The sequence below is a fragment of the Anas acuta genome, chromosome 1, assembly GCF_963932015.1.
Source record: "Anas acuta chromosome 1, bAnaAcu1.1, whole genome shotgun sequence".
In the NCBI taxonomy this organism is placed as follows: domain Eukaryota; kingdom Metazoa; phylum Chordata; class Aves; order Anseriformes; family Anatidae; genus Anas; species Anas acuta.
The window spans coordinates 17,666,772-17,684,354 of record NC_088979.1 but is presented as its reverse complement, the minus strand read 5'-3'; the positions used below and the strand labels follow the sequence as shown (position 1 = coordinate 17,684,354).

Sequence of the window (17,583 nt, the reverse complement as noted above, 5' to 3'; positions counted from 1 at the left end):
AACTTATGAAAGTCTGAACTGGATGCTCCACCACTTGCAGGTTGGAAATCAGCTCTAAAATCAGCTCTAAAAAATGAATGCTCCTGTGCCAGCAGACCTGCCAGGCAGGACATGAATTACTGGATTAAAATCCTGTTTGTGACAGACAGTAGATCATTTTGTAGCTTTATCCCTCCAGATCCCCTTCTAGTCTTAGAAATCTATGATTCACCTTCTGAACAAGCTTAATGCAACCACCACAATTATCAAACAAAACCCTAATTTCTTGCTTCAAAAGATTACAGTCTGGAAAACCAAAGGAAACAGACAATGCCTGGGGGTTGAAGAAAGAGCGGATAAACAGCACAGATGGGCTTCAAAGATATTGTTGAGCAGCACTGCCAAATCCAAACATTTCAAAACTATGAGTCAGGCACCAGAAAAGTCTTGAAATTTACTTACAATTCATGAGATGTGAGAAATTGCTTATTTCAGTAATGGCTGCATTATTGTGCCATCACATTCGCTGCCCAACTGCCTGTCAGTTGTCCTTCCCCAGCCATTTCTGTGTCCATTGGATAATTTCAACTACGTTTGAAAGAAGAGCAGGGAGATGAATGATGTGGACCCCTTACAAGACCTGCAGGTGGTTGGGTTGCGGGTCAGGACCGGGCTGGTGGCTGCACTGGGACAGGCAGGGACAACTGGGACCAGGCCTGCACTGATGACTCCACCATCACCCGTGCAGCTCTGTACATACCATGTGCAAGAAACCAGGTCAGGAGCAGGAGCTGCAGACAGTGTATGGGGCTGGACACATGAGGAACTCATTCAGAGGACAGAGGGAGGAAAGCAGGGGAGCGCTGCTGGCCTCCATGGGGTGTGAGCAGGCTGTGGGAGATGTGGTGCTACCCAAGAGCCAGCTGAAGCTCTGCAGCCCCAACAGGTTGTCTATATTTTAATCCCAGGCATCCATAAGGGAGATACTGAGCACCAGGTAGACTAAGACTCATAAACCCTTCTGGCCAAAACTGTGCTGAAGGGTTTAGTGCCCCTGTATCCTTCCCTTCAATGCCACATGTTGTCCCATCGCTCCACACTCATGGTTGGCATTGCTCCCTTGTGATTCACTACTTGTTCACCATCCATTCATACAAGTGTGTCATAACTTGTGTCAGTCTGAGTAAAATAAGTTAGCGAAGACATAACACTGGATATTGTTGAAAACATTGACATTAATTAACATTTTGTGGTTGTTCAAAAGCAGCACCTATGCTGACTTCTCCATGGCACCTGGTGCAAGAGCAGCACTGCAGCAGCCAGCCCAGCTTTCCACTTTGCATCGGGTGATACCAACCAGGAGAAAAAATGTACAAACTCCTGTTCCCTAATACTCACACAAACAGTGCTTACAGAAAAGTAATTTAGGCTAAGATACTAGGAAGTAAACCCTAGTACCTCTTCCTTCCCAAATTGCCAGCTCTAACCCAGCAAGAGCTTTGTGTTTACCAAAGTTGCTTTTTTTTTCTATGCCTTACACGATGGGAGGTGAATGTTTTCTCTCCAGTGCCTCACTGACAGCTATTGCCACCACCTCTGTCAGTCGTGGGGAGCTGAGTGGAGACTGCGTGCTCCAGGAGTCTGAATTCCTCCTCCTGGCCCCTCACTGCAACGGCAGGTACACAGCATTGGAGACAAAGCACAGCTGGTGGTGAAGTGCCCAGGGTTTGAACACATAAAGATTGGTCAAACTGGTGTCTTTCAGGAGCACAGCTTTCTCACACAGGTTATGATGTCACATCACTGACTATATTTGGACATAATCTGAGATTCTTCTTTCTGGAATGTGTGAAGAAATATTCTGAGAAGAAACAGAAAAGGCCTAACTGGAGCATGATGATCTCAAGGGTTTCTCTGTAAACTGCAGCATCTGAAGTTTTCATTTATAAAAGACATTGCACACAGATCTGATACAAAAAACATCATGGTTGCTGTTTTTTCCACTTGCAAGCAAAGGAATCTGCCCTTATTTTGGTACAGTCCCCCTGCAGTATGGCCACAGCCCTGTGCAAATAATAGCACTGAGGCCAGTCTGTTATACTTCAGCTGCCTTTTTCACTCCTCTGCTAGCTTCAGCATCGTCCCTTTACACCAGGAGAAGCTGATTTTAGAGAAGCTCAGTTACATAGGTAATGGCCCATATATTCAGCTCCATTTTAGCAATATATAAATCCAGGATGGCTCAAGTAGTAGAGCAGAGAAGATCTGAACTTGCGTCACTGTAAATGGGTAAAAAGACAAGATATTAAATGTTTCTTGTTCATTCAAATGCAATCAAAAGTTGTTCATAGAACTTTACAAAGTGCCCACATGTGACCAGCTGGACACTTGTCCTTCTTTATAAAGCACTGTTGCCAGATTGGGCGAGCTCTAGCACATGCTCTGGAAGTGAGGGCTCCCCTTTGCTGTTGTTGAGGTCTATAAGACAGATGGTTTATTAGAAACTATTTCTGTAATGAAAGCAAACAGACTTTAAACAGTTCAGCTGGAGTTTATAGACAAGCAGAGACTCACTGACTGATTTTTCTATCTGTGCAGCGAGGTAAAATCGTATGTCTGATAGCATCACAAACACTCAGAACCATAAGTAAAAGGATGGACTATGATAATTTGTTTTAAGAGAATAAAACGTGGACCAGGAGGTCAGCCTTCACTAGACGTTCACTTGACCTTGTCTGTCTCACAGATTTACAAATACATTTGCATACTGATACCCATATTATCACTGCATCCTCTCATCTATGTATTCTCCCCTCTGTAGTAATTGATACTTTTCCTTACAGTGATGTTCCTGTTATGAAAGAATGATCATTTTTCAGCAGTTTCAGCCTGTAGTGTAGGGCTGGCAGCTTAACCAGGAAATATGACGCTGTTCCAAAGCCAGTGGGCCATCTCGAGACGCGTGGCAGGATTTCTCAGGCTGTTTGAAGTCCAGCACTTTCTCAACAGCTTGATAGCAGAGATTTTGATGCTGTGCTCATAGGGTTGGGCTATGGGTAAATGCATGATCAAGGTGAGGGCAAAGTCTTACAGTAGCTTTGCAGAAATCAAAGAAAATGATCATTTAAAGAGAGAAAATTCGTAATGTCAGAGATAGCCTGAGGTAAGGAAGAAGCATAGCTTCTGGAAAACATAGCTCTCATCCCATGGAAAGATTCACCAGACAGGCTCTCTAGTGGAGAGTCAGATTCAGAATGAACAGCAAGCCATAAAGAAAGCTAAAGAAAGGTGAGAGTGAGCTTGTCACATACAGGTAACCCCCAGGTTGTCCCCTGCTGTCCCCCCCAGGAGCTGGGTGCAGACTGTGAGCCAAAAGACAAGAGAAATCCCAGAAATACTAACTGCAGCAGTCAAGAGTCTGATTGCACTGGCAAGGGATTAACAGCCAGCAGCAGGTGTAATCCTGGGCATAGTCCAGACCCTGCTGAATTTGGGGAGGTTTTTCTATCAGCTAACTTCATCAGTGATGGATTATTCCCAAGAATTTTCATCTATATCCTCACTACCTGAGTCAGCACTCCACTTAAAGTCACACAGAACTGTTAGGAGAAAAGTGTTATGAGTGATGAAATGGTAAAACAAACATTAGCTTTCTTGGCTCTCCTTCATAATACTTATTCCACTTCAACTTGAAAATTACACTGGGTCTCTCGGTGTGCTTGCTGAAGCATCTTGCCCAGCCATCCACCTCCCAGCTGCGCCGTATGCCACTTGGACCTCACTGCCAAATGTAAGCGTTTGAGTCATCCAAGCCAGGTGATCAGCATAAAGACTCTTAATTTGTATTGTGGTATCAGCAATTTCTTAATGCATATGAGGCTTAATTTATGCATTTCAGGGCTGCCTGTTTGCAGGTTCTGTGTCTTTATTTAATAAGTAGATTACGTATCAGTTACTACACACATAGCTCTGAAGCTGAAGGACTAACAATAAATGAGTGACAGAGCCAGGAATAAAATTTAAAGGAGCTTGTTTACAATGGTGAATTCATCCTCCAGCATATATTGTTCTTATTGCACTACAGAGCTAGTATTTTCTCTTCTAATGTGGTCTACTTACCCTTATTTACAGTGATCATAATCCCTGAGGATACTTTACTATTTTTAGATTGCTGGATGTTTGCAAAGTTTTAACCTGTACTTTGTCAATGACCGCCTGTTACTGCTCTTTGCAAAACTAAAACCATAAAGGAAAGGCAAACTCTGTGTTATATGTTATCTGGGAATTTCTTCAGAAGATTTTAGGTAAGGATTTAGCTTGATTGGGGAGGTCTGAAAAACAGAGAACAAAGAATTTCACAGAAGCCAACAAAACCAACATTATTTTGTTGTGATGTACAACGTGAAATCTTTCTCTGTTTGTTTATGAGTATTTTGCAGTGCTTGCTTAAGAATCTTCATACCCTTTAGAAAAGTAAAATAATGAACAGATTAAGTTGCTCCATTTCAAGGAAGAAAACAACAAGGAAAAGCCAACTGGAACACTAGATTATACAAATAAAGGCAATTTGTACTGGCAGTGTTCTGATCCAAATAATTATTTATTTCCTAACTCATTTAAAATTGATGCTTGTGGAAGTACTGGGTTAAAAGGGTTGGAAAATGAATTCTTCTAGTTACCCACAGAGAACATACAATACCGGTGGAGCAATGAAAACTTCTTTGACTTGAATGAGAATTATATTACATGTAGTTTACTGAAATAAGATCTGTAGATCTTATTTCAGTAAAAAATGTAGAAATGTAGAAAATGATGCTTTGGAGCAACAGGGTGAGGAAAGAGGCTGATACTTGTCTGTGCTGTGGCTGGAATGGATCCCCCTTCATCCAGGTCAGCCAGAGGATGAGGTTTCACCTCCACGACTCCAGATGGGGAAGCTAAGGCTGACATCGGCAGGAACCTCCCCTGTGTGCCTGTCGGACAGTCACCTCTCCCCTCGAGGCTCCTACACCATCCAGGCTTCACCAGTTTGTAACTCGTTTCCTGTACTGTTGAGTTTGGCCGGATTTAGACCAGAGAGCTACATGTAAAAGACTAAAAACAGAAGGAGGCTCTGTTCTACTAGAAATTTATTTAGTGATCAGATGGAAAACTTGGCTTCAGTGAAAAAAGAGTTAGGTACCAGAAAGAGATGAGAAAGTCAGTCCTGGATAAAAGTAGTTCTAATACTTAACATAAATTAAAACGTTATTAAAGGTTCGTATACGAGTCATGCCAACTTCTATGTAGATGAGAACTGTAATGAAATGGTATCTAAGTCATTATAAATTTTGCTATTTACACAAAAGAGGAAAAAGAATGTTTCCTACTTCATTTTTCGCGTTACCCTCCATAGCTTGCGTACTTATTAAAATGTAGGGTTTCAATTACCCATAGAAAAAATACAAACGTGCAGAGAAAATGACTACTAGAAAGAAAAGCAACCAAATCCCATAACTGGATTTATAATAATTCAGTCCTGTCTAAGGAGTCAGATCGCGTTCTTTTTCCTCCCTACATAAAAGTTGCACTCATATTCATAACAATAGAACAAGAAAAGCACAGTTGCTTCAAAACACTGGACATAGTTTTCCAGAAACAAGATAGCAACTACTCAGGAATGCCGTGGAAAACATTAATCACATAGTAACTTGCTATTTACATTGAAGATAGTAGCCTTTAAAATGAATTAAAAACTAACAGGAAAGGAAAAAAAAAAAAAAAAGAAAACAAACAAAACTAAAACAGGTTTTTGTCATGGGACAGTTTTGCCTATAAGGTGGAATCTCTGTTCTTTGTTTTTTGTCCAGCATTTCTTTGGAGATATATATCTGTGTATGTGCAGATATATGTCTGGGAGAGGTTTACCAAAAGCGAAATCATGCCTGGATGGCAAGCTGGCAAATCTCATCTCAGAGACTACGTTTGCAGTAGACAAACCCCCCCCCGAAAAAAAAATGCTGGACCAATACATGTGAACGAAATGCCTCTCCCTGTCCGTGACCCACGCAGGATCCGTGAGCATGCCACGGGCCGGTGAAGCGGGGCTGACCACAGCCAGGCTCAGCGTCCCAGGCGGTCCTGTCCCCACCAAAATGCCGAGCATGGCAAGCAGTGGGGATGAGGGATGCTGTCACCCGTTGCCTGGATGACAGACGGGCCCGAGGTCCCTTCGCAGTCAGCAGATGCCACTCGCATTGCTGTCAGTGGGAGCTGGACAGAGCCCCGGGGGAGCAGCAAGCTCTGGGGATGCCCCGCAGGATGAGGAGTTGCTGGCTCGCTGGTCCAGCCCCGGCGCTGCCACCCAGCTTTGGTGAGGCTCTACAAAATAAGCGACCGCAGTCGTGCTCCTTCCATGGGATGACGACCGGACCGGGCTGGTGAGCACCACGGCACTTCTTCTTACACCTGCAAGATGCAACAGGCCCCGATTTCTTATTCTGAAGCAGGGAAATCCAGCCAGAGGATGTGCCCCTTACCAGAGGAAGGACTGTCTGTTCTCCAGCAGCCAGCACGCAGCTGTCCGGGCTCCAACGTAACTTGCCAAAAATACAGTGCAAATTTTTAACAGTTCGCAGGAAAAAGAACGTCCGCATAGTCAGGGTATAAATCCTTCCTTACGTACAAGAATGGATCAAGCATTCACCCAGCATCTCTATCAAATATCGTAGAAAAGGTTACACAAAAATATTTAAGTATATGGATACAGATACATAGATATTACACTTGCATAAAATATGTAGATTCAAAACCCTTTGGGCAGTTTCACAGTTAGCTGAAAATGTATGCTTTAGAAATATGAACAATTTCCTACACTTTTCTAGTTTAAGAAAGAGGGGGAAAGGGAAGAAGCATCAGCCTTATTAATACTGAATGCTAAGTGCAGAAGTTTAGCTGTAGCTGTAGGGTTTTGAAGCAATTGATTTGACAGAACCTCCAAGCATAAACTCTGTTTTAAAAATCCACATTTATTCCCTAGATTGCTTATTGTTTCATGAAAATGAAAGCCTACGTGTCCTGCTTGTATCAACTGGATCTCCTGAGACCGTTCAATTAAACCTCGTAAGCTTACAATACTTCAAGGTAGGGTCGTGTACTGGGAGAACGCATGAACCTTATTGCAGTATTCCTGTGTGATAAAAGGAATTTATAACTTCTCGCATCTTGTGTAACTTAACTTTAGAAATGCAAAACCTTAAATGACACCACAAGAAGCTCACAGTTCTGAGAAAATTAAAGTCAGTATGAAATTTTACTTATAGACCACATAATTTACATAGATTTACATAAATACAGAGATATTAAAATAATAAATCAAAGCTAATTAACAGAGGATAGAGGTTTACATGATAACATTTTAACTCTAGTTACATTTTTTGCAACTACTTTTTAGTGTCATGAGATAATATAAATAATATATATACCTATATATCCGTAATATATATAAAGATATATATATGTATCTCCATCCTTCTTTTTTTATTTTTTTCTTCAAAAATAGGGCAATTTTATAACTGCAATGAGATGTGACAAGCAGTACACTTCTGGGGAATTATTGCATGCCTTGAGTGCATAAGGCAGAAGGAAGAGTATCTGACTTCAGACACTAAAGAAGTGGAACCATCAACCAGAAATGCACTGGAGTGATCTGGAACATCTTATTGCTTTTATAAAACTCGAAATTATACACTGGTTTTTATGAAAAGGCACAAAATAAAGGGGGAAAGTAATATCTCTCTATTTAGTGGAGATCAACGACCAGGAAGCTCCGTTACTGCTCACTGAACTCTCTTCATTGTCCTAAATCTATTCCCTGTGGTGCAATACCGTGCTGCAGTTGCATAAGGAGGTTAAACACAAAAGTTCATGCATCCTTTATTAGGGGAAACAAAACAAAAGCCCGTTTTCCTTGCCCAGCAACGACGCAGGAGCCATCAGCATCTGGTGGCACCGGCTGCCGGGGAGCATCGGCCACTGGTGCGGCCGCGCCGCAGCGTGAAACCCGGTGGGCTCCAGGCACGTCCCCGCACTAACCTCGGCTGGCGGAGCAGCTCCTCGAGCGAGCGGGATGCTACAGCACCTGCCCACAGCGCCGGACACACGGATCCAAACCCAGCAGTCATTGCCCATCAGGCCAGGCAAGATCAGAAAGGGGTAAAACGGGGTAACAGAGGCACTGCCCTGAAACCTCCGCGTTTTGGTGCTGTCGAAGGATTAGGGAGCGCTTCTGCCGCCCTCCTCCCTCCTTTTACCTCGGTGAGCAGCATTTGCTCCCCGCCTGTGCCCAGGGTTTTCCAGCCCGGCAGCCACGCCAGGAGGCAGAGTACAGCAGAGCGGGGACAAAACACTAAGAACTGTGGACTACTATCTCCTCGCACCACTTTGAATGCCGGGATAGGAAAGGAAAAAAAGAAAAGAAATCCCTCGGGATTACTTTTCCTTTGCTGTATTTTTTTAGATGTTCATCTGCACAGTAGAGGGCTGCCTCTGCTGTGATACCACACGAGATGTCTCAAAGTTTGGACACGGCACTCTGCTAAGGCACCTCCAAGGAACGGGCACTGATTTAATCGCTGAGCGAAGCCGCATTCGCTGTACCAGGGCTCCTCCAGCACCCACATCACCAGCAGCCCCTCACACCTGCCTGCCACACACAGAAAGCTGCTGGTGTGTGCTCAGGAGAACCCACACCAGCCACTTCTGAAATAAACATTTGCCGGGGTTTACGAGCTGACATTTTTCACAACCGCATGGTTTGCTCCCCAAAAGGGGGAAAATTAAGTGTTGCGCATCCTTAACTGCCTACTGGGTTAGGAGGGATAAAAATACCTATCAGCCAAAAAAAAAGTAGGAGCCAGCCCCGTTCTGCTGCAGGATTCCTTGCCGGGAGGTGAAGCTGTGAATGCAGCGCAGTCGGAGCGGGGTGCCTGGTGCAGAACCGGGCTTCTCTGGGGACCACCAGGAGGGACAAGGCCACCCTCCCTCGGGGCACACCGCCTCGCACCGCCACGCAGAACGGTGCCGGGTTTCGGGGTCTGTGTCACGGGGGGTGTTTGAAGATGAGGGATGCTGAGGGGAGAGGAAGGCTCTGCTCTGCTCTGCCCATCCTGCTGGGTGGACGGCGGGGGGCTCAGCGCTGCGGCTGGGGGACGGGGCTGTGGGGTGCCCGCAGTTTTCTAACGCCCAACTGGGGGTGGACATTTCTACACGAAACAATATCCAGTCCTGGAAAGGGGTGAGAGGGGTGGGACAGGGGCAAAAGTCCTGGCACAGAAGGAGAGACCACGGTGGGCTGTCACCCTGCTCCGAGGGGACGGGGGGTCCCGAGGTGCCCGCCAGACCTGCCTCACCCCCTGCACCCCTCACCCGTGCCCCAACCACGCCATGCAATGGTGACAGAGGGAGCAGGGGGAGCCCAGGAGAGTGGGATTGCCCTGGTCCTCGGGGTAACGACGTCCGGGGAAAAGGGACCCCCACCCCTGACCCTCTCCTCCAGGTGGACGATGGTGTGTGGCAGCTGAGTGCAGCTCCTTCTCCGGTAAAAAGACGCATCCTTTCCTTGCACACAGTCAATGAGAAACGCAATGTGATCTGTCATGCGCTTGGATCGGGGGCTCGTTCGTTCGTCTGAATTAGCAACGTTTTTTTCTTCTTCTTCGGGGACAAGAATAATCACTCAGGTATTTACAAACACCAACCAGCGCCGTCGCGAGGTCTCCCCCAAACCATCATGACAAAATCACCGTCTGCAAGAGCCCCGCGCCAGCTGTGTCCAAAGAAGCCCGTGGCTGCTGGGAGCTGGGGGCTGCCGAGGGAGAGGGGCGCTGGATCTCCGAGTCCTGGGGGGGTCTTCCCAGGCGGCTGTCTCTTCCTTGGGGTGCCTCTCCCCGCGCCCCTGTCCCGGGGTGCTGCCGGCTGCCGCTACTGCTGCTGCGGGTGCAGTGGTCCCTTTCGTACTCCTCCTGAGCCTTTTGCATCTTCCGCTTCTTCATCTTCCTCTTGTGGACGTGGAAGGTGGTGAGGGAGAGGAGGATCAGGCAGAAGATGAGGGTGACCAGGACGATTAAAACCAGGGTGGACGAGAAGGACTGGAAGAGCTGACCCACTTGCGCGATGCAGGTGCTGCTGGCGTTCAAGGTGGCAGACGTCCTGTTCAGGAGGCAGGGCGGCAGGGACAGCCTCAACTCCTTGGAGAGCCTGGCACTCATTGAGGAGGCTTCGCAAAGACGAGGATCTCCCTCCCCTCTCTGAATTCGCCGAAATTTCCAGCCGCTGCCGGGCTGCTGCGGCCGGCCGGGCGCTCGCTGCCGATGCCCGGGGTGCTGCCGGCTCTGCCTCTCGCTCGCCCTCGAGCCCCAGAGCAGCCTGCGAAGGGGGAGCCGGACACATCAGCGCCCACCCTGCCCCGACCCCCCCACCCCTGGCACGGGGACGGGGGGCAGCCAGCCCCGCCGCCCGCCCCCCAGCCCCTTACCTGCGCCGGAGGAGGCGGCCGGGGGGCGGCCCGGCGGCGGCGGGCGCTGGGGGGGCTGCGGCAGCGCCGAGCGGTGCGGAGCGGGTGCGGAGCGGAGCGGAGCGGAGCCGCCGCCGCTTCGGGGAGCGCCGCCCGCAGCCTGGCACCGCCCCGGCCGCTGACGTCAGGGTGGGGCCGCCCACCCCCTGCCCCCAGCCCCACCCCACCCCCGGCCCCCCCAGCCCACCCCCAGCCCACCCCCGGCCCCCCTGTGCCATCCCCATCCCACCCCCATCCCACCCCCGGCCGCCGCATTCCATCCCCACTCCACTCCCGGCCCCCAATTCTCATCCCCACACCACCCTCCTTCCCCCCATCCCACCCCTGGCCCCCCTATTCCATCCCCATCCCACTCCCAGCCTCCCCATCCCACCCCCACCCCACCTCCAGTCCCCCCATCCTATCCCCTTCCCATCCCCACCCCAATCCTGGTGTCCCCTTCCCACTTCCAGCTCCCCTATCCCACCCTCATCCCGTCCTATCCCATCCCCATCCCACCCCATCCCTGGTCCCCCCAGGAAGGATCTGAGCACCCAGCCGTAGCGATGTGAAGGTTGCCCTCCCACAGCCGCAGGTGTCTTCTCCAGGAGCATCCGGACATGAGCAGCCTGAGAGCACTTCCCAGCTAAAATCTGGCTGATTTCACAGAATCATCTAGGTTGGAAGAGACCACCAAGATCATCAAGTCCACCCTCTGACCTAACACTAACAGTCCCCACTAAACCATATCCCTAAGCTCTACATCTAAATGTCTTTTAAAGACCTCCAGGGATGGTGACTCCACCACTTCCCTGGGCAGCCTGTTCCAATGCCTCACAACCCTCTCAGTAAAGAAGCTCTTCCTAACATCTAACCTAAAACTCCCCTGGCGCAACTTTAGCCCATTCCCCCTCGTCCTGTCACCAGGCACGTGGGAGAACAGGCCAACCCCCACCTCTCTACAGCCTCCTTTAAGGTATCTGTAGAGAGCAATAAGGTCGCCCCTGAGCCTCCTCTTCTCCAGGCTGAACAAGCCCAGCTCCCTCAGCTGCTCCTCGTAGGACTTGTTCTCCAGGCCCCTCACCATTTCCAAACACAAGGGATCTGCATGATGCTTCCTGTAGAGATAACAGGGCAAAAAAGAAATAGGGTGGTGTTCTTCAAATGTCCAGGAGTGAAATGATGGGCTGGGTGTGACTGCATAGGGCCAGGCCTGGTGGCCCAGGAGGTTCCCTCAGTGCTGCCCTGGGAGCTGGGGCAGAGGTGCTGCATGGCCCTACTGCACGTAGCAGGACTTTTAGGGAAGACAGAAAGTGTCAGTGTGCTCTGCTGGCCTGGAGGCACCCGAGAAGCCTGGAGGAAGATCTGTAGGAGATCAGCTCTGATGTGACTTCAGAAAAAATCACCATTCAGGAACAAAGATCCTTTGGCCCCGACAGCTGAGGAGTGGTCTCAGAGTCGGGATGTAGCTGATAGGCCGTGCGTTTACGTGCTTCGTGGTTTCCCCGTGGAGTTCTTCTGTAGTGCTTTTGCCTCTGGTAAACACATGAGTTGCAAAATCTGGTCAGTCACCATTAACTCTTTGATGGTTCCTGAGAAAGATTTAGGCTGCAGGGCAAAAACTGCCCAGCCCAGTTGGGGTAGACCCAAGCAAAGGGTCTGCAACTTGGGATTTCCTCTGCCAAGATGAATTCTCAGCCCCATGGCCAGGGCTGGGAAGGGAAGGGAAGGGAAGGGAAGGGAAGGGAAGGGAAGGGAAGGGAAGGGAAGGGAAGGGAAGGGAAGGGAAGGGAAGGGAAGGGAAGGGAAGGGAAGGGAAGGGAAGGGAAGGGAAGGGAAGGGAAGGGAAGGGAAGGGAAGGGAAGGGAAGGGAAGGGAAGGGAAGGGAAGGGAAGGGAAGGGAAGGGAAGGGAAGGGAAGGGAAGGGAAGGGAAGGAACCATGTAGGAATGGCCTTTTATACAGAAAATAGCATTGGCAGCTTTAATGTAGGTATAAAGACATCTTAGGATGTTAGCTCTATTTATGGCAACAATAACCAAATTGTGAATTGAATAAACTTCAAAGACAAAGAATTTGCTAATTCAGGATATGGTTATTACAAAATTAATAGATAGATCTAGTTACATATAGCAGTAAAATATTTAATCATCTTCTGGTTTCAATTGTCAACAGGTAACACAGAAGTACTGAAAGTTAAATTGCTTAAAATACGTTTAAAATCAGCTGTGTATTCATTTCATCTGCTGTCTTTCACCAAGTGACCATCTGCCTACCGTGTCTCAAACTGCCTCTTCATCTCTCCTGCCCCAGTTTCCTCTCTCCTGCCCAGTCCACATTAACCCACTTTCACCCAGACCATTTGGGCTGAAATCCTCAGAACATTTTGTGAAAATTTTACTTACTTTCAGAATGCTACTCTCATTATTCCTGGCTTTCAGGATTATCAGATAGTGAAAATTCAAGTGTCTTGTGTATTGGTGTGCTAATTACTCTAAGTCATAGGGTTTTGTGAAACTGCAAGGGGTGAAAGTTGGGCCCAGGGACTGGAGAAGGGCAGAGAGCATCGAAACCTCAGCAGATGTTCAGCTCTCTCTCTGCTGTCACAGACCCTTTGCTGTCTGTGCTCATGTACCATTTTGGAATATTTCTGCTTCAGCTAAAGAATTGAAAAGCAGAGTTAGTTCTTGCTCTGTCTGGCAACTAATTTTACAATTTTTAATGAGAGAGATAGTCAGAAGAGAAGCATTGTAGAGAAGAAGGGAAATAACTGAACTGTCATTATATATACCTTGGCATTCTGGCTCACACTGGCTGCCAGCCAGTCAAAGTTTATAGATTTAAATACCCATGATCAGAATATGGTGAGTTTCAGAAATCAGGGGGAAAATCTATATTGTCATGGACAAGTAGCTGTGCATTATTCCACTCTTCTGATTAACTGATACAATTGGATTTGAATATAAACATACAGAAGAGCATGCATGTCCAATACACAATGTGGTCATGAAAAGCCCTTCCCTTTATTTATCACAAAAATAAAGAATATGAGTGCCCTCTTTCAAGAACAAATTGCTCGTTAGTTATAGTGAATTTCCCCATAGTATATACACATTATGGCATTTATGGAGGTCAGGTTTCTTGTTCACGTAGGACTGGCCACTGCATGACCTACAATATTGTATTTAGTTTTTGTATTTTACAATTGTGTTTATATTCATTACAACCTTTGTAACTTCCAGTTTTCTCTGGATTCACACTGGTAAGAAGCAGACGGCATACATATTTGCAAATCTCCCAAACAGACTTTTGTACATGGATATTTTTTAATCTGTTAATTAGAGAAGTTGTTCCTTCAGATGCTAATTCCTCAGACCCTGTATTACACAGCCCTTTTTTGCCAAGGCGGGAGCCTAATGAGATAACCTGTAAGGGCAAAAACCACTCATGTAAGTAAAGGTTTGATGGCTCAGGCCCTTGGCTATTAATGACCCTTCCTGAAAAAAATTTATCGTCCCCTCACTGTTTAAATTTAGCAGTTGATTACATATAGAATAATGCATGATCCCTTTTGCACTGAGATTGATGTCATCATTTGCCAGACAGACCAAGTACCTGATGAATGCCAATGACCCTCATATTAATTTGCAGTCTCCCCACGGGATAAGGGCCATCTGTACAGAAGTCTTTAGGTCCTTCCATACTCCCACTACTATAGGTGAAGCCCAGTGATTTAGACACAGTCTGAAAGCATGGTGCTGTAAATAAAAGTAATTTTAAAAACAAAATAAAATAGATTTGTATTTCATGAGCAATGGTAGGTCAGCTAATATCCTGCACGTTGCAAAAGTTTATCTCGCAAAAATATTATGTGTCCTTGAGAGATATTTGATTGGAAATAGTTTAACTGTGACTGATAGTGCTGCTTCCCAGGTTACCCAGATCAAAAGCAGGTATTCTTTTTCTTTCTTTCCCCCATGCCTTCTAGAAGAGGGTAGTCTGGGTGATGCGGGCTTACAATTGCTTCATTCTCAAGAGATGATTCCTTATGAAGCGTAGGGACAATTTTACATATTCATTTTCTGTTCTTACTTTAGAAAAATATTCTTTTCTTTTTCTGGTAAAGGAGAAATCTACCACATGGGACAGTGAGAAAATGAAAGGATGCATGTGATGCAGACTGGGGAAGGTTACTGAGCTTTTGCTGAATTCAGCAGGGTGTTAAATGGCAGCAGGAGCAGAACATGGGCTCAGACTATGAAGGCTTTTTACAATAAATAGACAACATTGGACATGCCTGACAGAACACACGGATCTTCAGTTTAATTATGACAACAGGCTTCTAAAGCTGCAGCATGCGTATATCTACTAATGAGTTGCTGATCTGGGTAAAATTAATACAAAGAGGAAAGAAAGGCAGGATTTTATCTGTAACAGCACATTAAAAATGCTATTTATTTTTTCATTAGACAATACATTTTAGAAAGGCCTCTTCAGAGTAATGACCTTTCAGATTTAATCTTTTTGCTCTTCTTAATAGTTTACAGAGTTTTCAGGGAACTCAGAGGTGCAGAATTTAATTATACTTTTTAAACGGAGAAAATGGCTACTGGCTGGCAAAATATAAAGTGACCACTCCAGTGGCTATCACTGAGAGAGAAGAAAGAAATGTGTATTCCTTGGTTCACCTGGAAAGAGGTTTAAGCAATGCCCAATTTAAATCCGAGTTCATGTTAACAGCCCCTCACCTTCTTCCCTTAGCACGGTTTGAAAGCATTTAGAAGAGAATTCATCACATCACTCACTCCAGCTTTTAATATGGGATAAACCCCTTGTTCAGACAAATTTCAGCCCCAGATTTTGGTGGTTTTGTACAGCCTCGGTGCTGTGTCTGCATTGCTTGATCTAGGACACTTCCCCATCACACCAGTGGGTACAAGGGGGAACCTCCTCAGGGCTGGGTTAAAGAGAGGAGAGAGAAGTTAAAAACACACCTCCCACAGGTCATCCCATGGCCCAGGAAGAGAGTGGTCCTGACCGATGCTCTTGTGATCCCTCCAGAGACTCAGAGACACAGAGGTGTTGTGGAGGGGACAGCCCCCAGTCCGACAGCTATTGCCCACATGCAGGAGGGAAGGGGCTTGAATTCGCATCTTTCATCTCCCGGCTAGAGCAGGGCTCAGCAGCACGGGGCTCGGGCTGAGGTTTTCTTGCTCATTCCACGCACACAACAAGCTTCCTGCTCCCTGTCGCACCCTGGCTTCATTCCAGCCAGGAAATCTAAGAAAGCTGGAAAAGTGTAATGGATGACAAAGCCATTTACCTCCAGCTCTACCAGAAAAAAAATCCATGCTCAGTCAACCCCGGGCTTACTGTGGTGTTCTCCAGTCAAGTATAGAGCTCACATTTTGCTCAAGGCCTTTTATAATCTCTCTCTCTCTCTTTTTTTTTTCTTTTTTTTCTTTTTTTTTCTTTTTTTTTTCTTTTTTTTTTCTTTTTTCCTTCAACCACTGTGTGAGGCAGGAAGTTGGTGGTATTCGTTATTATTCTGCTCTGTTCTCATCTCCTGGGCCTTAAGTACCCAAGAGACCACTGGTTTTATCCCTATATTCTCCCTACCAGTATAGTAAAAGAAATCCAGGTAACAACTGCTGGAAATACATTTTCCTCCTGTTGTTGTGTACTTTAAATCCATTATGAACAATCCTGTGCTTTCAACGTGTCTATCACACTGCTTGTAGCCAGGATGTTAATAAGCAGCCATCTGTACCATTCCTCTTACAGAACTTCGAATTCGTTTTAAAAATTTTATTTAAACATAACAATTTTTCTACTAGATTTATACTGCTTCTTTTTTTTTTCTTCCAAGAGTGCAATTTGGAAAAAGGGAAAAGGAATATTAATTTTTAATGACAGTACCACCCCCAAACTTGTTAAGTGCAGAATTTCCGTATGTTGATAGTTTCTAAACTAGGATCTTACAGTCTTATTCTGCAAAGTGCCATGCCCTGCAGTCAAATCCAACCCAGGATACAAGCAACTGCCCACAGAAAATATTGAACTAAAGAAGTCACCAATTGCTCGTGGGATTGGGTCAAGCACCTTTCAGCAACAGCCCCTTTCAGGCACTTCTTCCAAAAGAGCAAATGGCATTTCCACAGCAAATGGAGCTGCCCCAGCTGCAGAAGGGATGGTCCTGTCCATGGCAAAGGGACCCCATCTTGTGACTGACGATACCAGTGGCTATTAAAGGGGAAAAGCCTCTGACACATGGACAGAGAAGCTCAAGGTTTTCACTTTGTTATTCCTGGCATTTACCTGATATCATGCAGGATGTGCTTGTGAATAATCCATTTTTACAAAAATAATATCATTCCCCTTAGAAGCATTTATTTTCCCAGTGATATCAGCAAGAAAGCAGCTGTTTACTGTGTTTTCATTTTAAAGTTGGCTTGCTTCACCAGAGACTATATGAGGCTTTACTGGAGAACCATGTAATCTCTTATTGCTGCACTCTTTTTTTTCTCTTCTCTCTGTCTCCTTCTGCTAAGTTTTGTAATACTCTTTGCCATGTCATGTCTGAAATTAGACTAAAAACACTTTGAGAAAGCAACTGAATTATCTGATTTTTATCAGGAGATGCTCTGAGAGAGCATTAAGCTCTCTCTAAAATAATAACAATAATAATGATTTAAAAGAATGAAAAAAAAAAAAAGAAAAAAAAAAAAAGAAAAAACGAAAAACACCACAGCAGCATGTGGAAATAAGGAGAAAATATCAATGTAATAAACATTCAACAAGAATGACCGGCTTTTTAAAAGCTCTGCAAGAAGATATTTGGATGTGGCAATGTCCTTGCTTTAGAGCAGGAGGCATTTTAGCTGTTTTGCACATACTCAAAGAAAGTATTGATACCATAACTTTTCTCTGCGTACTTAGATAAGAAGTGCCTGTAGATTATAGAACCGGGAGGAATCCTATGTATATATTCTTTGCGATTAGCACTGCTTCCTATTTCTTCTGACCTTCATGGCTCAAAAGTAAAAATTAGGTCTCTAAATCATTGCTTACTGC

At 45.9% G+C, this 17,583-nt stretch overlaps 1 protein-coding gene across 1 annotated transcript; it reads right to left on the bottom strand.

The window, feature by feature from the left end:
- Nucleotides 1-5,091: 5,091 nt before the first annotated feature.
- On the bottom strand, nt 5,092-10,649 carry C1H11orf87 (chromosome 1 C11orf87 homolog). Its single transcript, XM_068670603.1, has 2 exons — nt 10,493-10,649; nt 5,092-10,383 (listed from the first exon to the last, which is right to left on the bottom strand). Exon 2 carries the CDS (start codon nt 10,224-10,226, stop codon nt 9,747-9,749), a length of 480 nt encoding a protein of 159 aa, XP_068526704.1. The 5' UTR covers nt 10,227-10,383; nt 10,493-10,649; the 3' UTR covers nt 5,092-9,746.
- Nucleotides 10,650-17,583: the final 6,934 nt, after the last annotated feature.